This window comes from Pseudophryne corroboree, chromosome 8 (assembly GCF_028390025.1).
Source record: "Pseudophryne corroboree isolate aPseCor3 chromosome 8, aPseCor3.hap2, whole genome shotgun sequence".
Classification (NCBI taxonomy): Eukaryota; Metazoa; Chordata; class Amphibia; order Anura; family Myobatrachidae; genus Pseudophryne; species Pseudophryne corroboree.
Genome location: NC_086451.1, coordinates 241,968,312 through 241,991,225, shown reverse-complemented (window position 1 = coordinate 241,991,225; position 22,914 = coordinate 241,968,312). Strand labels below are relative to the sequence as shown.

The 22,914-nt window shown below is 44.1% G+C and overlaps 1 protein-coding gene across 6 annotated transcripts in view; it reads left to right on the top strand.

Annotated features, from left to right (window-relative positions):
* ZMYM3 (zinc finger MYM-type containing 3) overlaps window positions 1–22,914 on the top strand; it is a 285,890-nt gene that overhangs the window by 234,470 nt on the left and 28,506 nt on the right. For all 6 annotated transcript variants that reach the window (XM_063937142.1, XM_063937143.1, XM_063937141.1 and 3 more), the window contains exons 14-16: window positions 8,588–8,646; window positions 20,509–20,668; window positions 21,435–21,550. In XM_063937142.1, coding sequence (XP_063793212.1) covers window positions 8,588–8,646; window positions 20,509–20,668; window positions 21,435–21,550 — 335 coding nt within the window. The remainder of the gene's footprint in view (window positions 1–8,587; window positions 8,647–20,508; window positions 20,669–21,434; window positions 21,551–22,914) is intronic.

The following is a 22,914-nucleotide window of genomic DNA, read 5'->3' as shown; positions in this document are numbered from 1 at the left end:
ACCGAATGTGACTACACTTAAGGATGTATCAGATCGCAAGTTGGATGCAGCTCTTAAGTCCATCTTCATGGCTGCAGGTGCATCACAGAGACCTACCATTATAGGTGCATGGGTCAATAGAGCTATTGTTGCTTGGGCAGGACAAATAGTTCAAGAAGTTGCGGAAGACAATAATCAGGAAGATATAGTTAGACTAGTGGAACGTATCCGTGAATCGGCCACTTACATTTACCAAGCCACAAAAGATGCTAGTAGGATAGCATCACGTATTTCAGCTTCGGCAATATCTGCCAGGCGGATCTGGCTCAGATTGGCAAGTGGATTTGGATTAATAAAAAGGCAGTGGATGCGATCCCATTTAATATGGGAAGCGCTGTTTGGTCCAGAATGGAACAAGTGGATTTTGCAGGCCACGGCGGGGAAATCAACATTTCTGCCAACTACGTATCTTAGAACCGCTCAACCGGTAAGAAGAAGCTACTCTGGTCCGGTGTTTAATTCTTTTAGGTCTTAGTCCTTTCGTGCCAGAGGTAGAGGCTTTGGTGGACAAGCTCGTGGAAACAGAGGCAGAGCCCGTTGCCAGTTGACAACCCGAAAGCTGGATTCTAAGCCTGCCGACAAGACCGTGGCATGACTGTCTCCCAGCTCACCTTGGGTCTCCCAAGGTGGGCGCAAGGTTGATGGGGTTTCAGGAAGCCTGGGCTGAAACCTCCACAGAAGTCTGGATCAACAATATTATTTCCCAGGGTTACCGAATGGTTTTTCAAACACGACCTCACAGACAATTCTTTACTACAAAGAGCAAGAGCATTGGACACTGCTATTCAAAAATTACTTATAACAGAGCTAATTGCTCCAGTTCCGGTCCCTCAGAGAGGAACGGGTTTTTATTAAAATCTTTTTGTGGTACCAAAGCAGGATGGGTCTGTAAGACTAATTCTCAATTTAAAGGTGTTAAATGAATTCCTGACTGTTTACAGATTCAAAATGGAATCGATAGTCTGTGATTGAGAGTCTGGAACAACGGGAGTTCATGATGTCGTTGGACATAAAGAACGCGTACTGCCATGTCCCAATTTGGTCGCCACACCAAGCATATTTAAGGTTTGCTGTTGGCAAGACTCCTTACCAATTCAGAGCTCTGCCATTCGGCCCGTCATCGACCCTGGGTCTTCACAAAGATCATGGCAGTCATGGTAGCGAAATTCAGATCATTAGGAGTAACGATCTGAATGACCTCCTGATCAAGGCTCCGTCCCAGGGCCTGTTGATCAAAGATGCTCCGGTCACTCATCAAGTTCTAATTCAGCATGGTTGGATTGTGAATTTCAAAAAATTCAATTTACAACCAATGCAGAGAATTCAATTCCTGGTTCTTATCTTGGACACAATACAATTTTGAGAGTGTTCCTTTCGGAGGACAAGATTCGAGACATCAAGGAGATGGTTCGACTGGTCTTACAAAATCAGACAGTATCGTTGGCTTCTGGGAAAGATGGTGGCATCTTTCGAAGCGATCTAGTACGGCAGACTACAATCCAGACCTTTTCAATTAAATCTGATTGCTCAAGGAGCAGGCAAGCATCTACATCTTCACAGAAGAATTTGCTAGTCTCCTCAAGCCAGGACTTCGTTGGTTTGGTGGTCGGTTCACAGGAACCTATCGAGAGGAAAAAGGTTTGGAATCTGGGATTGGCCAATTCTGACGACGGATGCCAGCCTCGGAGGATGGGGTGCAGTGCTAGACAACAATCAATTTCAGTGGAGATGGTCTCGAGAGCAGCTTACCAATAAATGTACTGGAACTACGAGCCATCTACAATGCACTCCTTCAAGCGGAGAGTCTAGTAACAGCTCGACATATGAGGGTGCAATCGGACATTGTAACAGCAACGGCATACATAAACAGTCAGGGAGGAACAAAGAGTTGCGTGGCCTTGAGAGAAGCTACAAGGATTCTATCCTAGACACGACCTAGTCCTGTCGGCAACCTTCATTCCAGGAGTGGACAACTGGAAGGCGGATTATCTCAGCCGTCGGGATATGCACCCAGGAGAGTGGAGTCTACACTCCCAGGTCTTTCGAAGCAGTGGTAAGAAGTTGGGGATTTCCACAGGTATATCTCACAGCCTCTCGGAACAACCATCAGTTGCCGAGATATGTGGCCAGGACGTGGGACCCAGCAGCGGAAGCAGTGGACACACTGACAGTGCACTGGAATTACGGCCTGGTGTACATATTCCCACCGTTTACATTACTACCAAGAGTGTTAAAAGTGAAACAGGAAAGAGCGTGAGTAATCTTGATAGCGCCAGATTGGCCTTGCAGAAGTTGGTATGCGGATCTGAAGAAGCTTCTGGCGGACGCGCCTTGGAGGCTGCCGCAGAGGGGAAGATATGCTATCACAAGGCCCTTTTCTGTACCTGGATCTAAACCGACTGCGTTTGATGGCGTGGTTCTTGAAACCAGGAATTTAAGGGAGAAGGGTCTCCCTACCATGTTAGCAGCAAGGAAACCGGTCACGGCGGCACACTACCATAGGATCTGGAAGAGATTTATAGACTGGTGCCAGCCTAAGGGTTGGAACCCTAGAGAATTTGCCTTACTAGATTGCTGATTGAAGGTCCAGGTCTCGGCGCTTTCAGTTTTACAACATAAACTGGCATCCCTGCAGGAGATTCAGACTTTTCTACAAGGAGTCTTGAGAATTCAACCTTCTTTTCGTACTCCCACGGCTCCGAGGGATCGCAATTTACTGTTGGAATTCCTGAAATCTGACCTTTTTGAACCTCTAGAGCGGGTAGATCTAAAATGTGTGTTGGAAAACGACCTTACTGTTGGCTTTAGCATCGGCCAGACGGGTCTCGGAATTAGGGGCCTTGTCATGTAAGAGCCCCTTTCTTGTTTTTCATGAAGACAAGGCGGAACTCTGTACAAAGGTAGAGTTCTTACCTAAGGTGGTATCTGGTTTTCACATGAACCAGCTAATTGTAGTTTCATCATTCCAGGGGCGATCAGAGGACGTTTCCCTGGATGTGGTCAGAGCTTTAAAAGTGTACGTTCAGGTTACTAGTTCTCTTAGGAGAACAGACGTCTTGTTTGTTCTGTTTGATGGTCCCAGGAGGGGTTGGCCAGATTCAAAACAAACCTTGGCTAGATGGATAAGACTGACCATCAAGCAAGCATATATCTCAAATGGTAGGAGAGTTCAGTTTTGGGTGGGTGCTCATACCACCAGATCAGTGAGGGCTTCTTGGGCTGTGGCTAGAGGAGCTTCCACTGCCCAGCTTTGCAGAGCTGCAACGTGGTCATCAGCACACACGTTCACTCGCTTTTAATTTGATACTTTTGCATCTAGAGATTAAAATTTTGGTTGTTTAATTCTCCTGGCTCCGGACAGCACTCCTGCCCATGGGAGTATATTTGGGACATTCCCAGCTGCTTAAGATCTCCAGTGTCCCTTAGTGGATGAGAGAGAAAAGCGATTTTGGTACTTACCGATAAATCCATTTCTTTGATTCCACTCGGGGAGACTGGACGTACACCTCGGTGCTGTCAGCCTTTCGTGTTCTTGTAAAATTTGGTCAAACAAGTTTATATTATTTCACTGTTTTGACAGTTCATGGTTGCTGTTTTGACATGTTGGGCTCCTTCTCGCGAAGCGTGAGGCTTTCATGTTCCCTCTTCTCTGTTTCAAACTGGAGGGATAGGGGGGCGTGAAGGGGGAAGAGCAAGCTGTGAATCATTTTTTTTAATTAATAAATCGTGCCACCCGGTTTGCGGTCTTCACACCCCAGCTGTTTAAGATCTCCGGTTTCCCCGAGTGGATTCAGAGAAATGGATTTATCGGTAAGTACCAAAATCTTCCTTTTGTGTTTCAAAAAAAAAAAAAAAAGTGATTCTAGCAATATATGATTTATGTATTTGTTGTATACAACCCAGGTTTTTTTTTTTTTTGAGCTTAGACAATACTGCTTTTGCTTATGACAAAAATAGTAGCTGCACATGAAGAGATAATGGGCCAGTCAAGTAGATACAGGGGGCAAAACTTTTTATAAGTATATAAGTGAAAGGAAAAAATCAAATGGAGGAATAATAAGACTTAAGACAGAGAGTGAGCATTTGGTGGAGGGAGACCAGGCAATAGCAGATCCCCCTGAATCATTTTTTTTGCTCAGTATTTACTACAGAAGAAGGGATGAGGCCACAGTTTAAGTTGCAAGGACATTCATAAAAATAAGGTAGATGAAAGTACATTTACAGAGGAGAAGGTCCTAACAGAACTTTCAAAACTAAAAGTGGATAAATCAACGGGGCCAGATGGGATACACCCAAGGATACTCAAAGAGCTAAAAAGATGTGCTGGTTACACCTTAACAGAATTATTTAACCAGTCACTAAATACAGGTGCCATTCCAGAGGACTGGAAAAGAGCAAATGTAGTTCCACTGCACAAAAGTGGAAGCAAGGAAGAAGCAAGTAACTACAGACCAGTAAGCCTTACATCAGTAGTAGGGAAAGTAATGGAAAAACTATTAAAAGAAAGAGTTGTGGAATATCTTAAATCAAAGAACTTACAGGATCCAAAACCGCATGGATTTACTGGTGGGAGATCATGCCAAACAAATCTTACTGACTTTTTTGACTCTGTGACGATAATAGATCAAGGAGGAGCTGTAGATGTAGAATATCTAGACTTTAGTAAGGCATTTGACACTGTCCCACATCGCAGACTGCTAAATAAACTTGAAAGCGTGGGGGTGGATTATAAAACGGTTAAATTGATAAGAACCTGGTTGCAGGATAGGAAATAGACAGTTGTAGTAAATGGAGTGCAATCTATTGAGTGCAATGTTACCAGTGGAGTACCCCAGGGACCTGTACTTGGTCCAGTTCTCTTAAATATCTTTGTTGGTAACATTGCAAATGGTATTGAAGGGAAAGTATGCCTTTTTGCAGATGATATAAAAGTTTTCCAACAGGGTAGACACACCGGGAGGGGTAAAACAAATGATTGATGACCTAGCTAGGCTTGAGAAATTGTCAAGAACGTGGCAACTACAGTTTAATGCTTAAAAAATGCTAAATCATGCACTTGGGTCTCAAAAACCCAAAGGCTGAATATAATGTAAAGGGTACTATAATGGAAACTACTGAGGAGGAAAAGGATTTAGGAGTCACTATTTCAAGTGACTTGAAGGCAGTAAAGCAATGCAACAAAGCAATGAGAAAGGCAAGTTAGATGCTTGTTTGCATAGGGAAAGGAATCGGTAAAAAAAAGAAGTGATAATGCCACTGTATAGGTCATTGGTGCGGCCCCATCTGGAATACTGTGTCCAGTTCTGGAGACCATATCTCCCGAAGGATAGAAATACATTAGAGAGTGTACAAAGAAGGGCAACTAAAATGGTGCATGGCCTACATCACAAAACTTATCTGGAAAGGCTAAAAGATCTTAACATGTATAGTTTGGAGGAGAGAAGGGAAAGGAGGGACATGATAGAAACTTTCAAATATGTCAAGGGTTTTAATGTTCAGGAGGGAAACATTCTTCAAAGGAAGAGAAGATTTAGAACTCGAGCACATACACTGAGACTGGAGGGGGGAGGTTCAGGGGAAATTTAAGGAAAAATTACTTCACAGAAAGGGTTGTGGATAAGTGGTATAGCCTCCCATCAGAGGTGGTAGAGGCTAAGACTGTAGAGCAATTTAAACATGCTTGGGATAGTCATATGAATATTCTTACAAAGAATTAAGGTTCAAAAAGGGTTGAGATTGCCTAAAGGGTAAAAAAGAAGGGACAGACTAGATTGGCCAAGTGGTTCTTATCTGCCATCAAATTCTATGTTTATATGTATGTTTCTATGTACTTGATGTCACAGGGATTAACATATAAACTCTTTCCCTAATATCTTCTGAACTGTCTGAGTTCGTTACACCATACTAGCCTTTGTACTCAAAAGCTATGTATATTTTGGCTTTGATATTTATGACGTCATGTGATGACAAGCTGTCACAGTAATATATTTTGAATTACATTTAATACTTGTTTTATACTATTTCTCTGTGTGCTAGTTTTTTAGATAGATTCACAATAAAAGTTCTCTTGCCATAACATTCTGTTCCACATGTGCTAAGGAATACTCAGAACTTATAATACACATTTTAAATGCTGAAAAATCCAAAAAGATGTGTATTGGAAAGATATCACATTCTGTTCCTATAGTTATCAATCTTGCATTGCCTGTATATAGAATGGAATTGATTACAAGTATACTCCATAACACACCAAATTGCTTTAGGAAGAATTGTGGCCCCATGTACCCCAGAGTCATAAATACTGGTGTCTATCACATACATGCTCACAGCGTCATAAGAAAGCACTGTAGGTAACCAGGTGAGGGATAGGAGTCAGAAGCGTTGAATAACACTACCTGTTCCGGAAAACACAATGCTGGGATTGTTTGTGGCTGCAGTAGCAGCTTAATGCAGAATGGAGGCTAAAGGCGGGTACACACTACCCGATTGTGGAATGCCGGCGACTGACGACTAGATCGTTGAACGATAGTGTTCAACGATACAGTGCGTACACACTGAACGTTATCGTTCAGTGATAACCCTCAGCGACGGCATTGCCGAATAAGCAGCTCAGTCCAAAATTGACGGGTTGAGCTGTATGTCAGCTCAATGTTGGGGATCACTGAACGGCGTGCGGGAGCGTGCATCATTCGTCGGTCACCAATATTGCCCCCATACACTGGTCGATTATGTCGTTATCGTTTATTTTTTAGGCTGTTTGGAGTTAAGTCTAACTCCAAACAGTTGAAAACAGATGCTCGAGGCACAGTAAGCCCCTAATTAGAGGTGCTTTGCATTATGCTAATTACTGTAATAGTTAGCTATAGTGAGCATTGTACCCTTCTTTAGTACTCTTGTACTTTAGAGCCTGTGGAGGAGGAAAAGGAGAACAAGTACAGCAACATGAAGCCTGTGTTTAAACATTTAACTGCTGAATGAGCAGTCTTTGCATGACTTGCAGTTCTCAAACTCAGGGAATCCTCCTCCCTCCAGACCAGTTCAAAGACCTCATAGCGTCTTGTTTTTGTGATTCGGAACAATTTCTATGCTAATTAAAGAGTAAAAAGAGCAAGACCCTGAAGAAGTATGGGTTTCAGATATAGGGGTATATTCAATCGGTGTCGAAAACTGCCGTCTGTCGAAAAGACGACCGTTTTCTACTTTTTAAGGTCGAAACGCGAAATAGCTTCCGATCCACGTGCTTGTGTCGAAAACGGGGCGTTTTGGCCCCCTTTCGACCATCTCGGTCCGACATAAAAAAATGTCGGACTGAGATGTGGGACCCGAGAGGAGGAGAGGGCGGGACAGCCGCGGGCATACAGGGGAGATCAGCGCTGCAGCAGGAGGTCACACAGCCGCGCCGCTCACGTCAGCTTCCACACGGCTCCAGCAAGTAAGGTCACGCTTGCTGGAGCTGGGTGGACACTGCCGTGAGGTCGGGCAGCTGTGTGACATCCTCCTGCAGCGCTAATGTAGCGCTGATCTCCGGCGGCTGTCTCCGCTGATCTCCCAGCGGCTGCTCCTCTCCCCCTCTGGGTCCCTCATCTCAATTCGACTTGAAAAAGTCGAATTGAGACGTTATTTGAATAGAGGTTGTCTGATCCATTGGATGACATGCTGGTGATGGGAAGGTCGGGACATGCTGTCAGTTCCCTAGACAATGGACATAATATTTTTACAAGTGCATTGCTGGATTCTGTAGAATAAAGTAATTCTAAGAACCAATCTAACTTTCTTGCCAAAAATTGTAACCACAAACGGATAATAACAAGGAGAGGAAACTGCATTTTCTAGATTTATGGAGTGCAAATACTATATAGTTATCCAGGACAGAGGGTCTTGGAATATAAAAAGTTTATTCTTGATGAAACACCTCAGAAAGTTATGTCCGTTCCAAGCAAACCGTTTCTAGATAATTACAGTAATAATCCTTCAAGCAAACAATTAGAGTGGGTGTAAAGTGCTATAAATTCTAAGAGCTCACTCAACACAAGCAGTGGCAACCTCTTGGGCAAAAAGTAGTGAGTCTTCAGTGATGGAATGCTGCAAAGCAGCAGGCTGGATACTGATCCGTTTATCCATTCCTTTTCTAGTCGCTGTCATATGGATATATTGTTCTCTACATACTGTTTAGGAGACCATGTCCTCCACACAGTCACTTACATACACTTTTGATCATGCACCATATGAGACTGTTTCTTTGTAGTCTTACCTACCATAGTACTTGGTTACATCCCATTGTATTGGCTATTGTAAGATGCTCCGGGGAATTTCAGCAGCTGCATTGTACATTGTCATTTTGGGGGTGTTTAATTGTGAGACGTGCTGATGTCTCTGCAATTAGACTGGAGAAAAGCATTTAATAGAAAAATTCATAGATTTCTTAATCTGTAGTGCTAATTGTGCACTAAATACCATTTTCTCTCACATTTTTTGAACAATTTAAGTTTACTCTGTAATATGTTGCGTTACTGTTTTTTTATTTTTTTTTATTTCTTCTACTTTACAGGTCAAAATGTTGGATCCAAAGCTCCTGCAAATTCACAGCAAAAACCAGATGTCGATAGGGTAAGTGAAGATTACTTGAGGGGAAATTCCAGATGACAAGCTGAAAAAGTGTGTTTGAAAAATACCTCTTACACCTGTGTAAATGCAAGTTTGTGACAATGCTCATACTCTTTGGTATGTAGAATAGTACAGGCTGTTCCACATGAAGTACCCAAATGAGTAATAAAATTAATATCTAGAAGGAAGCTGTGGTTTTTACTTTTTTATATTTCAGTTTAGTTATATAATGGGTTACATTTGTAAAATAGACCACATGAATGCTTATCTACATGTTTGTTATATACACTCCAGTAGCGTGTATTAAAGCTCTTACCATCTAGGACTATGGCCAACCTTGTCTCTAGAGACAAACACAGCCCCTGTCTGAGCCTATATTCCGAGTTCTTACAGCACCCATCTATCAGCTTGTGCAGTAATCAGCCACTTTCCTCAGCTCTATCCTACAGATGTGTTCTCATACACCTAGCCTCAATACGCCATGTGACACGAGACGCCTAGTGTGAATGGGTTCCGGTATGAATGGTCGACCATGTTATGGTCGACAGTCATTAGGTCGACCACTATTGGTCGACATTGACATGGTCGACACATTAAAATGGTCGACACATGGAAAGGTTGACATATGGAAATGTTGACATGAGTGTTTTTAACTTTTTCTTTTTTTTGTGTCGTTTTTTGCGTAAAGTGACTGGGAACCCCAATTAGTGCACCGCATCCCCTCGCATGGCTCGCTTCGCTCGCCATGCTTCGGGCATGGTGCCTTCGCTTCGCTCGGCACAGTTTACCGTTCCAATCGTAGTCCACGTGGATCGTAAAGTATGGAAAAGTTCCCCAAAAGAAAAAAAAAGTTAAAAAAACTCATGTCGACCTTTTCATGTGTCGACCTTTTCATGTGTCGACCATGCGTCCATGTCGACCATGCCAATGTCGACCAATAGTGGTCGACCTAATGACTGTCGACCATAACATGGTCGACCATGTGAACGGATACCGTGCGAATGAGCCACCCTGTACGTTATAGCATAGTGACTTCATATTCGTGTCTTAATCGCATGGCAGATGCAGTGGAACTCTCCTCACGGTGCACTAGAGATGCTGTTCTGTGTCTCCACAGGAATTAGTCTTACGGGCCCCATACACTAGGACGATAATGCCTGATTTAATCTGGTTTATCGGATGAAATCTGGCATTTTGGAGTTTACAATCTGATGCGCGTTCCCGTGAGCATTGGATCGGATCCTCCAGATTTGAATGTGCTGCACATTTAATCTGGTCCGACCCCGCAGGCGTGGCTGGGATCGGCCAGGATCACCCAAGATACATCGTATGCAAAAGGACAGCATACATTGTATCTTGAAGCACAATGGAACTTGGCATGAGGAAATGTTGCTGCAATGTACAACTTTGTATTCAGGCTTTCATAAACAGAAGTGCAAGTGTTCCATATCATATTGATCAGTGCAGACTTGTGAAGCTGTTTTGTCTCCTCGCATTGCATGTTTGAGCAAAAAAACATGCTCAGCGGAAGCAGAGTCGCACAGGACTTGGTGTGCTGAGTAGTGCCATTTGGCATGACTGCAGGAATAGTGTTTCTGTCCTTCCAGAGCTCACCTTAGGACACCTGCATTTCGGTTTGACAGATGTACTGCCCCAGGTGCAAGAAATCTTTCTGAAATTAGACCGATGTCTACATATGCTGATCTCTGCCTAGCCTGCATTGCCTCCTGCATGCCTATAACATATACCCTCAGTAAGTGGAGAGATGACTGAGATGCGTGCAACTCTGAATCGCCCATAGATGCTCCATTGCATATACTTGGGTTAGACTTATGAACAGTGCGATAATCAAAGATCCATTTATTAAACTTGTCTGCAACTGTGAATCAGGCTCTTAATGTAAAAACAAAAAACAAAACTCAAGTGGAGTCTTTCTTTAAATAGTAAGGCAAGTTATAGTGAGGATCCCAAGTTATGCCAACCGCTGTCATTGCAAGCTGTGACTTATTATCTGATAGTGCCAGATATATACTGCTCTTCACATAGTAGCAACTTATTTGAAGTAAAGGAAAGAACATTGAGGCTGCTTACTCATCCATAAAGGAATCATAACCTCCTTCCCAATACTGGTTAATGCAAACAATTTATTTTGAGGTCTTCTAAATATACAGTACACACTGTACTGTGTCATACTTGGTTCAGATGATTGTTTTAGTAATATTGCAAGTGTTCAGATGTACAGTGCCTTACTGAAGTATTCACCCCACCGCCCACCCCCTTTGCTTTTTACCTATTTTGTTACATTACAACCTGCAATTTAATTTTTATTTTTTTTTATCTGAATTTTATGTGATGGATCTGCACAAAATAGTGTAAGTTGGTGAAGTGAAATGAGAAAAATGTATATAAAAAATAGTTTTTATAAATTAAAACCTGAAAATTGGCATGTGCATATGTATTCACCCCCTTTGCTATGAAGCCCTTCAAATGTTCTGGTGCAACCAATTACTACCATCATTAGTGAAATGAAGTCCACCTGTGTGCAATCTAAGTGTCACATGATCGGTCAGTATAAACACACCTTTTCTGAAAGGCCCCAGAGGCTGCAGCACCACTAAGCAAGAGGCATCACAACATGAAGACCAAGGAGCTCTCCAAACAAGTCAGGGACAAAGTTGTTGAGACGTACAAGTCAGGGTTGGGTTTGATCAAATCCATCATCTTCAAATGGAAAGAACATGGTACCACAACAAACCTGGCAAGAGCGGGCCGGCCACCAAAACTCAGACCAGGCAAGGAGGGCATTAACCAGAGAGGCAGCACAGAGACCAAAGGTAACCCTGAAGGAGCTGCAGAGTTCCACAGCAGAGACTGGTGTATCTGCGCATGTGACCACAACAAACCGTACACTCCACAGTGGCCAGAAAAAAGCCATTACTTAGTGTTAAAAATAAGAAGGCATGTTTTGAGTTTGCTAAAAGGCATGTGGACGACTCCACAAATGTATGGAGGAAGGTGCTCTGGTCAGGTGAGACTAATATTTAACTTTTTGGCCACCAAGGAAAATCTATATCTGGCACAAACCCAACACATCCCATCACCCCAAGAACACCATCCCCACAGTGAAGCATGGTGGTGGCAGCATCATGCTGTGGGGATGTTTTTCAGCAGCAGGGCCTGGGAAACTGTTTTGAGTCGAGGGAAAGATGGATGGTGCTAAATACATGGATATTCTTGAGCAAAACCTGTTTCGGTCTGCCTGTGATTTGAGACTGGGGCAGAGGTTTACCTTCCAGCAGGACAATGACCCAAAGCTTACTGCTAAAGCAACACTCGGGTGGTTTAAGAGGAAACCTTTAAATGTGTTGGAATGGCCTGGTCAAAGCCCAGATCTCAATCCAATTGAGAATCTGTGGTCAGACTTGAAGATTGCGGTTCACAAGCGGAAACCATCCAACATGAAGAAGCTGGAGCAGTTTTGCCTTGAGGAATAGGCAAAATCCCAGTGGCAAGCTCATAGAGACTTATCCAAAGTGACTTGCAGCTGTAATTGCCGCAAAAGGTGTCTCTACAAAGTACTGACTTTAGGGGGGGTGAATAGTTATACACGCTGAAGTTTTCAGTTATTTTGTCCTTTTTGTTTGCTTCACAATAAAAAAAAAATTAAAATTTTCTTCAAAGTTGTAGACATGTTCTGTGAATGAAATGATGTAAACCTTCAAACAATCCATTTTAATTCCAGGTTGTGAGGCAACAAAATATGAAAAATGCAAAAGGGGGGTGAATACCTTTAGCAAGGCACTGTATGTTTGGTACACCCTGGTGGTTGTTGGGTTTTTATGGGGTCTATTCAATTGTAGTCGGAATTGCCGTCAAGTCGGAAAGATGGCAGTTTACGACTTTTTTTGGTTGAATCAGGATTCAACCTATTCAATAGAGGTGCCGTTTTTCCGACTTGGCAATTTCAACTTGTCGGAAAACACATGGATCGGCCGATTAGCCGTGTATCCACTTGTTTTGTTGAGTTAGCAGCCAATTCTGACAGGTTTCAAGAAAAATTGGATCGGCATTGTTGAAAACTGGTAAAACCTGTCAGAAATTGAGTACTAATTTAATACTGACCTGTCGGATCCGACAGGCATTGAATAGACCCTTAGTACATTCAGGGGGAGATTTATAAAACTGAAAAAAGTGAAGAAGTTGCACATGGCAACCAATCAGCTGTTGTATTTCATTTTATAGAATGCACTTGATAAATGTTACCTTAAAGCTGGTTGCCATGGGCAACTTCTCCACTGGCTCACTTCTCCACTCCTTTCACTGCTTCAAACATCTACCCCTTTGTTTGCTAGTTTGAACCTGGTATCAAGTTTTTTTTGTGTGTGTACTGTACAGAATATATTATAGAAAGCCAAAAATAGATTGCTTTCTGGAACAGTTGCAATAAACAAGATGCAAGTCAGTAATGTTTCAGATACAATTGGTGTTTTGTCAAGCGGATATATAATATATTCAGCATTAGGACAGCACTCCACAGACTTAACAACAATTAGACGCTGACACACTTAAAAGAATTTAATGGGTGTCTGTGTCTAATTGCTGCTGAATTAAGTCCATGCCATCCTATAGTTGCATACAGATTGTCATAGTTATTAGAATACACTGACACATCCTGTATAATCAAAGAAATCTGAAAAATTGAAGCTACAAGAAACATTTGCCTTTAATGTATGGGGTGATATAAATGGCAACAGCTAGTGCATTATCTCAGCAGAAAATGTATTCATCTAAAAATACTTCAGGAACCCCTGCCAGAATGAACAGATGTATTCAGTAGACACTATAGATGTAATATAGGGACGTGTGGTGAGTTAAATGGCTCAGAAGACTAGCTCAGGTCTGGCCAACCTTTGACTATCCAGCTGCTGTTAACCAGCATGCCCTGCTACACTTTTGCTATTAGAAAATGCTAAAACTGTACAGAGTAAGCTAGCATGTGTAGTTTCACAACAGCTGGAGAGCCACAGGTTAGCTAGTACCAGAGCCCGATTTACACACACATACAGTATATGAGCCCAAGGTTTCCTGTGGGCATTATACACAGGTGCAGCAGTATATACTGCTGGAAATTTGATGAGGAGTTTTGAACAGAGATAGGAGGGAAGGCACTGCCTCTCACCTGTCAGACTTTTTACTCCAGAGTTTTGACTCTAAAAATAATTAGAATAATACAAACATAATATTTAACACATTCTTTGTATTTTTCATATACTTTATATAGTCAAACTCTGTCTTTATACTGGAGTATGATAGGAAAAGCTCTGCTTTGCCTGACCTTGCACCTCACTGGTCACCAATACCTGAGATAAACCAAGATCTGTAATTATAGGATCACTTGCGGATCGTAACAATCAATACAAAAACAGGACACGTTTCAACCCTCAAGGGGTCTTTGTCTCCATGTAAGATGGGCAAATGTCCACTCTCAACATTTATCATTGTCAAGCTCTACCTTTTAGCCTGGAAGAGTGTATTTGCAAAGATTATGGCACCTATTGTTGCTTTTTTGCAGAAATTAACAATTACCCTTTGCCTGTATAACCTGTTAATTAAATCAGGGTCTTAAGCCCAGTACCCACGGGCCGATGCAGGAGAGATGTGTGCTGAGCGAACCGCTCAGCACACATCTCTCCTGCCGCTCAGCACAGCGCGATCTGTGCTGAGCGTGCGGGGGTAGACGGGGGGGGGGGGGGGGGGGCGCTCACTTCACCCAGCAGGTGAAGTGAGCGACCCGCTAGATTGGCCTGCATGCAGGCCAATCTAGCAGCAGCGATAGCGCATCGCTATCGCTGAGGGGGCTACACACGGAGCGATCATGCTGATATAATATCGCTCCGTGGGTACCCCCCTTTAGGCTTTAATCTGTCCCAGCCATGATACCAAGACTTTATATTGGCAGTATTGTAGAGTCCATGCTGAATTAGAAAAAACAAATATCAGCTACAAGCTACCACGTGGAGAGAAAAAGGTTTTCCTCTTTCTTTGCCAAGTTTCAGGAGTTTTTGCAAGCTGATTTAGGCAGTGGTTTTTTTTTTAATTCCTTCTTTACCATTGGAGTTGGTATTTTATATTTCTTACATAGAAAACAACTTTTCTCTTGTCAGTCTCGGTATTGATAAGGGTTTCAGAGCTTGGAGATATATCTTGCAAAGCTCCATATCCGATTTTGTCATGAAAACAAGGACGTTCTATGAACAAAGCCTTCCTTACAGCCTAAGGCAGTATTCTGTTTCCCCCCTTAATCTAAGTTTAGTCATTCCAACTTTGAGATGTAGTTGGACTTTTAAAGAAGGTCATCCCCTTCTATTGGTAGATGTTCTCATAACCACATGGAAGTAACTTCATAGAATTTCAGAGTCTTAAATGATCATCTTTGATGTGCAGAAGATAGGTTGGACCTCATCCAAGCAGACTATTGTTAGGTGGATCACTTCAGAATCTAGACAAGCTTACTATAGAACAGAAAAACCCGTCCTGCAAATCTGGGTCTGGGGGTAGATTCTGCCGTTTCGGTGAGTGTCTTATACAGCATGCATAGGGTTTCTACTGATCATCTGTTTTGGGCAGCTGCTTGGACTTCTGTCTATATATTTTGAAAGTTATATGCATGCTGTCTTTTCATTAGAGATGAGCGGGTTCGGTTTTACTCGGATTTACTTGGATTTACCCAAATCTCCTTATTGGCTCATGGACGTCACGTGTTTTGGTTAGCCAATTGCGATAATTCTGTCGTTAAGAACCGAGTAAATCCGAACCCGCTTATCTCTGCTTTTCACATGCAATATTTTCACTTGTTGTGGGCAGAAGACAAGGTCTCCCAATTGTATGTGTGCGTGAGAGGAAAGTTTATCCTTGCTGGATGCCCTCCTTCTGCGCTATGTGGTTCTTACACCCTGTTGTGGGAGGAATTTGTGTACCCTTTTCCCTCTCTTATTGGCTCAATGTCCCTTATTTTCTTCTTGGTTAGTTGTTAAAACGATTGGTGCCCTAACAGCTTGGCAGTATATATGGGGCTGAGCTTAGACTTGGTTTACTGCTTTTCTCTATCATCCATGGGGGACACTGGGAAACTGGGTATAGAGTAGAGCAGGGAGATTTTGTAGAGCAGGGAGATTTTACAGGTAATATTTTTGTCTTACCTGTAAAATCCTTTTTCCTGAATTTGTGGTCACTGGGACTGTGGGGGTATGTTGTAGGGAACACTGCGGACACCAAGGAGTTAAACTTCTTCAGAGTGCAGCAGAGGCTCCTCCTCCCCTATACTTTGCCTGCTCATGGGAAGGAAGTCAGTTTGCTACTTAACAAGCCTCGAACAGGTACAGGAGAGAAGAAACCGAAAGAGAATGCCACACACTTACTCCCCCGGTCAAGAGAACGGGAGCACGGGGTGCCAGAAGAAAAGGGAGTGTGAGGGTGGCCGCCCAGTGTCAACCATGGCTTCAGAAAAAAGGATTTTACAGATAAGACAAAAATCCCTTTTTTCTATTAGCCTAGGTGGACACTGGGACTGTGGGACGTCCCAAAGCTGTCCCTTTTATGGGTGGGAACGTGCTGCCAAGGCAAAGGTGTCGAATTGTAGAATTTTGATGGAGGTGGTCGCGGAGGAACACGTAGCTACCTTGCAGATCTGCTCAGCAGAAGCACCGTGGTGAGTGAGCCCTCACGGATGCCGGAACCAGTCAGCCGGTAAGCTTGGCGTATGGCAAAGGAGTCCAATTTGCGGAATGGCTGAGTTCTGAGTACGTAAGTCCGGAGTGCACGCACAACGTCCAAGGTGACCAAGGACGTCTCTAGGACATCTGACGTTGCAGGGGATAAGGACTGTACCTCAATCTCCTGAGAGATGTGGGACCCAGAGATGACTGTAGGAAGATAAACCATCCTAGTGAGCAGGATTGCTAGATCAGAGTTGAAAACTAGGAAAGGGTATCTGTGAGAGAAAGCGCCAAAGTCTGAAACCCGGCGCATCAAAGCAATGGCTAACAAGACAGTCTTCCAAGAAAGCCAAGACAGATCCACAGAGTCCAATGGCTGTAATGGAGCACACTGAAGCATCCCAAGGACCAAGAAAAAGTCCCATGGTTAAACAGGGGAGACAAAAGGAGGCTACAAGTGTGGCATCCCTTGCAGAAAGGTACAGTATGAATAGCTATAGAAATGGGCACATTTCATTGAAAAAAAAATACAGTAAGGGCAGACCTCTGCACCTGTAGGGAGGCCAACCGAAGTCCTAAGTCTAAACCGGCATGAAGGAAAGCCAAAACTCTGGACACCCGATATATTAACGGACTGAAATGATGGGCTGAGCACCACTGAAAGTACCTCCGCCACATCCTGTGATATATGTGAGCCGAAGACTGTTTCGTAGCTGAGAGCATCGTGTAGATGACTTGGCCCAAAAACTCTGAGCCCTTAAGACCAACCTCTCAAAAGCCATCTCGTTAAAGCTAGATGGGGAAGGTCGAGGTGAAGGCAAGGGCCCTGGGACAGCAGATCTGGAAAAAGAGGCAGGCGATATGGAGGCTCTATCGACAGGCTGCAGAGAGCTGTGTACCAAGCCCTTTTCAGCCAATCTGGAGTGACCAGGATGGCTGCGATTGCTTCAGGTGTGTGAGAACTGTTGGTAAGAGAATGACCAGCGGAAATACATACACCTTCAGAAGGGCCAGGGAGCTACCAGAGCGTAAGCCAGAAACAGGCCTGGATCGTGATCTGTACCGAGGTAGCCTGTAATTTTGGCGTGAGGCCATCAGAACGATCAGCGACTGGCCCCAGCAAGCCGCCAGGAGGTGGAATACGTCCGAGTGAAATGCCCATTCTCCGGAATGGATGTCTTGTCGGCTTAGTATGTCCGCCTCCTAATTCTGGACTCCGGGCATGTAGACTGCCAACAGAGCTGGCAGAAAATGTTCCGCGTACCAGATAATGTGACTCAATTGCTGCATGGTGGCGTGACTTCTGGTGCCGCTTTTGTGGTTGCTATATGCAACGGCTATTGCATTGTCTGTCTGTATCTTGACGGGCTTTTTCGAGTAGTCGACCCGCATGGCAGAGAGCTCTGTAGAGTGGCCGGAGCTCCAGGAAACTGATGGAGAGAGTCTCCTCCTGAGCTGACCAGTGTCTTTGGAAGGAGTGGGCTCCTGTGACTGCCCCCCCATCCACATAGGCTGGGGGCCGTGGTCAGAATGACCCAGTCCTGGTTCAGGAACGGGTGGCCCATGGTGAGATGGGCTGACCAGAGCTACCATAGGAGTACAAGACTGGTTTCTCTGGAAATGGAAATCCAGCTAGATTTGAGACAGGTGTGACCAGTTCCACTGGCGAAGCAATTCAAGCTGCAGCGGTTTGGAAAGGAACTGGGCTTACTCCGTCATAACGAAACAGGAGACCATCTTGTCCAGGACTTTTAATTGCGATGTGTTATGAAAGTCCTGATTAAAGTTCCTGGGTAGAGAAAACTTGCTGCACCGTAGATGAAGCATGGACTGGGATGGTGTCATGCTGGACTTGATCAGCCAGCCATGTGATTGTAACACCGCAAGGGTGACATGCAGATACTGTTGTAAGACCACTTGAGATTAAGCTAAGAGTAGAAAGTCATTCAGGTATGGAAGAATCCTGGCTCCATGCAAGCGCAGCTGGGTCACCATGACTTTGGTATAGACACTCGGTACTGTGGAGAGGCCGAAAGGCTGGGACTGGAACGGATAGTGGTTGTTCCATACTGCAAAGCGCAAGAAACGCTGATGGTCTGTCCGAACAGGAATGTGGAAGTAGGCATCCAGAATATCATCCATGAAGTTTCCTGGTTCCAGTGCTTGCATGATGGACCGGAGAGACTACATCCTGAATCTGAGAATGCAAAGAAAAAGATTCAACTTCTTAAGGTTGAGAATGGGTCTGATCTGTCTGGTTTTTGTAACAGGTCCACATTGGAGTAGATACCCGTACCCCTTTAGAGGATAGGGAACGGGAACAATGACCCCTGTCATCAGGAAGGATCCTTGCTGACGTCCACTGGCAGACTGATGTAAAAAATTGGAGAGGGCATCCGCTCAAAGGTGAGCGTATCCTCTAGAGTCTAGATACTAAACCTGACACCCAGGAGTCTGACATGGAGACTAGCCAGTTGTCGGTGAACTGCAGAACGCGACCACCCACCATGGATGAGTCCAGTTGGGGAGCCTGAGTGGCACTGTGTGTTTGTCAGGTTGTTTGGTTTGAACGGCGATCAACCCAGGGCTGACGACCCGTAGGCCTGGCAGGTTTTGCTGAAGATACCTGTATATGCGAGGTTGACTGCCCTCTCACGTAACTTTGTGGACAAAAGGAAGTTTTCTTGGACTATGGTGCCACAGAAGGTAGGAAGGTGGTTTGGAAGCCGAAATAGTGGCTACCATCTTGTCTAATGCTGGTCCAAAAAGAATGTCCACGGCAGAGGGGAGAGCCTCTCAAGCTTTTCTAGATACATTAGCTGCTTTTCACAAGCAAAGCCACCATGTACATCTAGATGCCACGGAGGTGGCTGAAATCTTGGGGGGGTACGATACCGCATGCAGATGCTCACAGTATCAGAAGAGATTGATCAGAGGCACATAAATACCCAACCACCTGCAGAGAGAAGTGGAGTGGGTGACAAATAACCTCACCAGGACAGTTAGGTGTACGGAGCAGAGTCACACTGTCCTCTCTGCAGTTCTGCTGCATGGTGTTAACAATGGTTGGTCAGCAGTGAAATGGAGGAGAGCGAGGGGGTGCCCCTTGGTGCCAAAACACAATCCAGTCAGTAGCCAAACGGGTGGGAGCAGAGCTACAGGGGATTTCTGCCCCCTCCTGGAACCCTGGGGACGCCTTATGCGAAAGCCCTTTGTATGGCATTAATATCCCTGACGGTCTAGTGGTGGCTCTGAGAGAACGCAGGGGCCTGCTCCCTCCTCACCGGTGGTGTTTAGCGCTGGGCAGGTTCTCGCTGTAGTGGGATGTCGCTTACCTCATCCCCTGTCTGCCGCTGCTCCTTTATGTGCTGGTGAAAGCGGCTGTGGAGGTCCGTCCACCAGCTGCCAGATGGGGCGCATGGATTCCTGCAGCAGCGCTGACATCAGCACTACTGCTGAGAGAGTAAAACAAAAGAAAATAATAAAAATTAGGAAGTTTCAACAGGGCTGTTGAACAGCCCTCTCCATAAAAAAAAGTGCCTGTGCTTGTAGGCACCAAGTTAAAAACGGACTTCCTTCCTATGAGCAGGCTGGAGGAGCCTCTGCTGCACTCTGAAGAGGTTTAACTCCTTGGTGCCTGCAGTGCTCCCTACACCATACCCCACAGTCCCAGAGCGCACGTAGGCTGATACAAAAAAGCTTTTTTTTGCAAGAGCAAGAATACTGTATTATACTTTGGGATATAAATAAAAATAAGAGTATTTTCTTCACAGCCGATGCATTGCATAAAGAGCGTTGGTCTGGTCATAAAAGATTTAAGAACGTAATAATGGGTGGGGCTTAAGCATGTCATGCAGTAAATGTCAATCATTACACGGAATCCTACTAACTTTCAATTTTGTTTGTAAGCCTGTAAAGTAATAAAGATGGAACTTCCCATTGTGAAAAATAAAATCTAAGAGATGGGATTTTAACTTTTTGGTGCAAAAAGTTGCATCCCTGAAACATCCTTTGTTTTATTTTTACAGATTACATAAAAACAAAAGTCTCACCTCTGTGTGTGAAACGTAAACCTTGATTGTGACTGTGAGGGGCTTAGGACTGTGTGTACATTTTTCAGAGCATTTTGTGAATATTTGTTTTCTCTTAGGCTTCACCAAAAACACACTCTCCACAGACTGCCCCAGCTCCTCCTCCCCCACCTAGTCCCACTGTACCACGCAAAAACAAGGCTGCCATGTGCAAACCATTGATGCAGAATCGTGGGGTGTCATGTCGGGTTGAAACCAAAAGCAAAGATTGTCAAACAGGTGAGTGTATACATTTACACAACGATTCAAATCTCAATACAAAACATTAATGGAGGAAAGCAGACTACATACTGTTACTGATGGACAATGCTGAGTATCCAAGTCGTCCTATTGTCTAATATAGTAAGTCACCTTTTATAAGCTACTTAAATATTTATTAGAGCATAGCACCTTGAAAACACCCCCATGTTTCTACCTTTAATAAAATCAATTAACCACCCAGTGCATTCAGTTCAAACAAGTATGCACGTATTATACAGGTTGAGTATCCCATATCCAAATATTCCGAAATACGTACTTTTTTGAGTGAGAGTGAGATAGTGAAACCTTTGTTTTTTGATAGCTTAATGTACACAAACTTTGTTTAATACACAAAGTTATTAAAAATATTGTATTAAATGACCTTCAGGCTGTGTGTGTAAGGTGTATATGAAACATAAATGAATCGTGTGAATGTAGACACACTTTGTTTAATGCACAAAGTTATAAAAAATATTGGCTAAAATTACCTTCAGGCTGTGTGTATATGGTGTATATGTAACATAAATGCATTCTGTGCTTAGATTTAGGTCCCATCGCCATGATATCTCATTATGGTATGCAATTATTCCAAAATACGGAAAAATCCCATATCCAAAATACCTCTGGTCCCAAGCATTTTGGATAAGGGAGACTCAACCTGTATAGGCTTATCCTGTAGGAGCTGCCTCTGTTCTATTATCTTATGTATATAGAGATAACATTTTTATATTATTTTCCATTGTAGAGGAGGATTGGAGACCACAGGTCATAGTGCTGCCTATTCCTGTGCCCATTTTTGTGCCAATACCCATGAACTTATATTCTCAGAAAGTGCCTGTTCCATTCTCTATGCCCTTCCCGGTAAGTTCTTTTCTACTTTTTTTTTTTTTTTTACTTCTTTTTTCTTTTTTTGCTCATACTCATTGTTTTTCAACATCATCTCTTTAATGTCCTGCCTCTTCAGCAGGAATCTATTTTTCTGTTATGTCCTAGAGGATACTGGGAATCCATTTAGTACCATGGGGAATAGACAGGTCCACTAGGAGCCTTGGGCACTTCAGGAAATTGATAATGTGCTCTGGCTCCTCCCACTATGCCGCTCCTTCCAGACTCAGTTTAGAAAACGTGCCCGGATGAACCGGTCACTTCGCCAAACCAACCAATCAACCAACCTCTTGAAGGGTTAATTGTTCCGTTCCCCGCTGACAGGACATTAGCTCCTGAGGGAACTATTCGCACGCCCCACCACGGCAAGCGTACATTCCCGCAGCACGCCGCAACCCCTAACAGAGCCAGAAGAAAGAAGAGTGGTGAGTACTAAGCCGGCGTCCCGGTTAGCGAGTCGCTGGCGAATATGGCGGCATGAGGGTACAGAGACGCACGGCTTCTACGGGGGCATCGAAGTCTGAAGACTCGGTACACAGTGCGGATGCACCGCTTCTGAGGGAGCGAACTGAGTCAAAGTACATTACGGGTGTACACAGTACCCAGACTGGCATTACAGATTTGACTCCATTTTAAACACTAAAAATTACCTCAGCCAGTATAAAAAAGCGGGAAGACCATTCACCATTAAAGGGGCGGAGCTTCACTATGAGCGGATCCAGTAGCTCACCATTGCTATTTTCCCTCTGCAGTGGACACAGACGCTGACTGACAGGGACGCACAGCTCCTCCGGAGAGACTCCAGATTACCTGAGTGGTACCAGGGGGTCATAGCAGGGGGGGTGCGCTTACCAGTGTACCAAGTCTCCAATCTGGGTACTTAGTCTGCGACCCGGCTAAGCTTGGCATTAGCAGTAAGGGCGCTGTGTGCTGGCTCCAGGCTATCTCTGTGTCTCTCTTCAAGGGTTCTTTGTGGGTTAGTTGTACATTTAACCTTTTCCTGTGTGTGTGTGCTGTCACTGTCGCAGTATGTCAGACAAAGAATGTGTTTCATGTAAGGCACAGTGTTCCTCCTTCCCAAGGGGTTCACTACAGTGTACTCAGTGCAGTGTACCTTCCCAGGCTAGCGGGGCGGAGCCAGCTTGGCTGGATTCCATTAGGGGAACGATCTCTAATATTTCTACTAAATTATCCAGCAATGAGAAAGAGACACAATACTTAAGACAATCGATGACCGAGTTTATGAATAGAGACTGAGTACCCAAACCAGTGTCTCAGTCCCCTACCATTTGTCCGCAAAAACGTCCTTTGGCCCATATCCTGCAGTCTGACTCTGATGA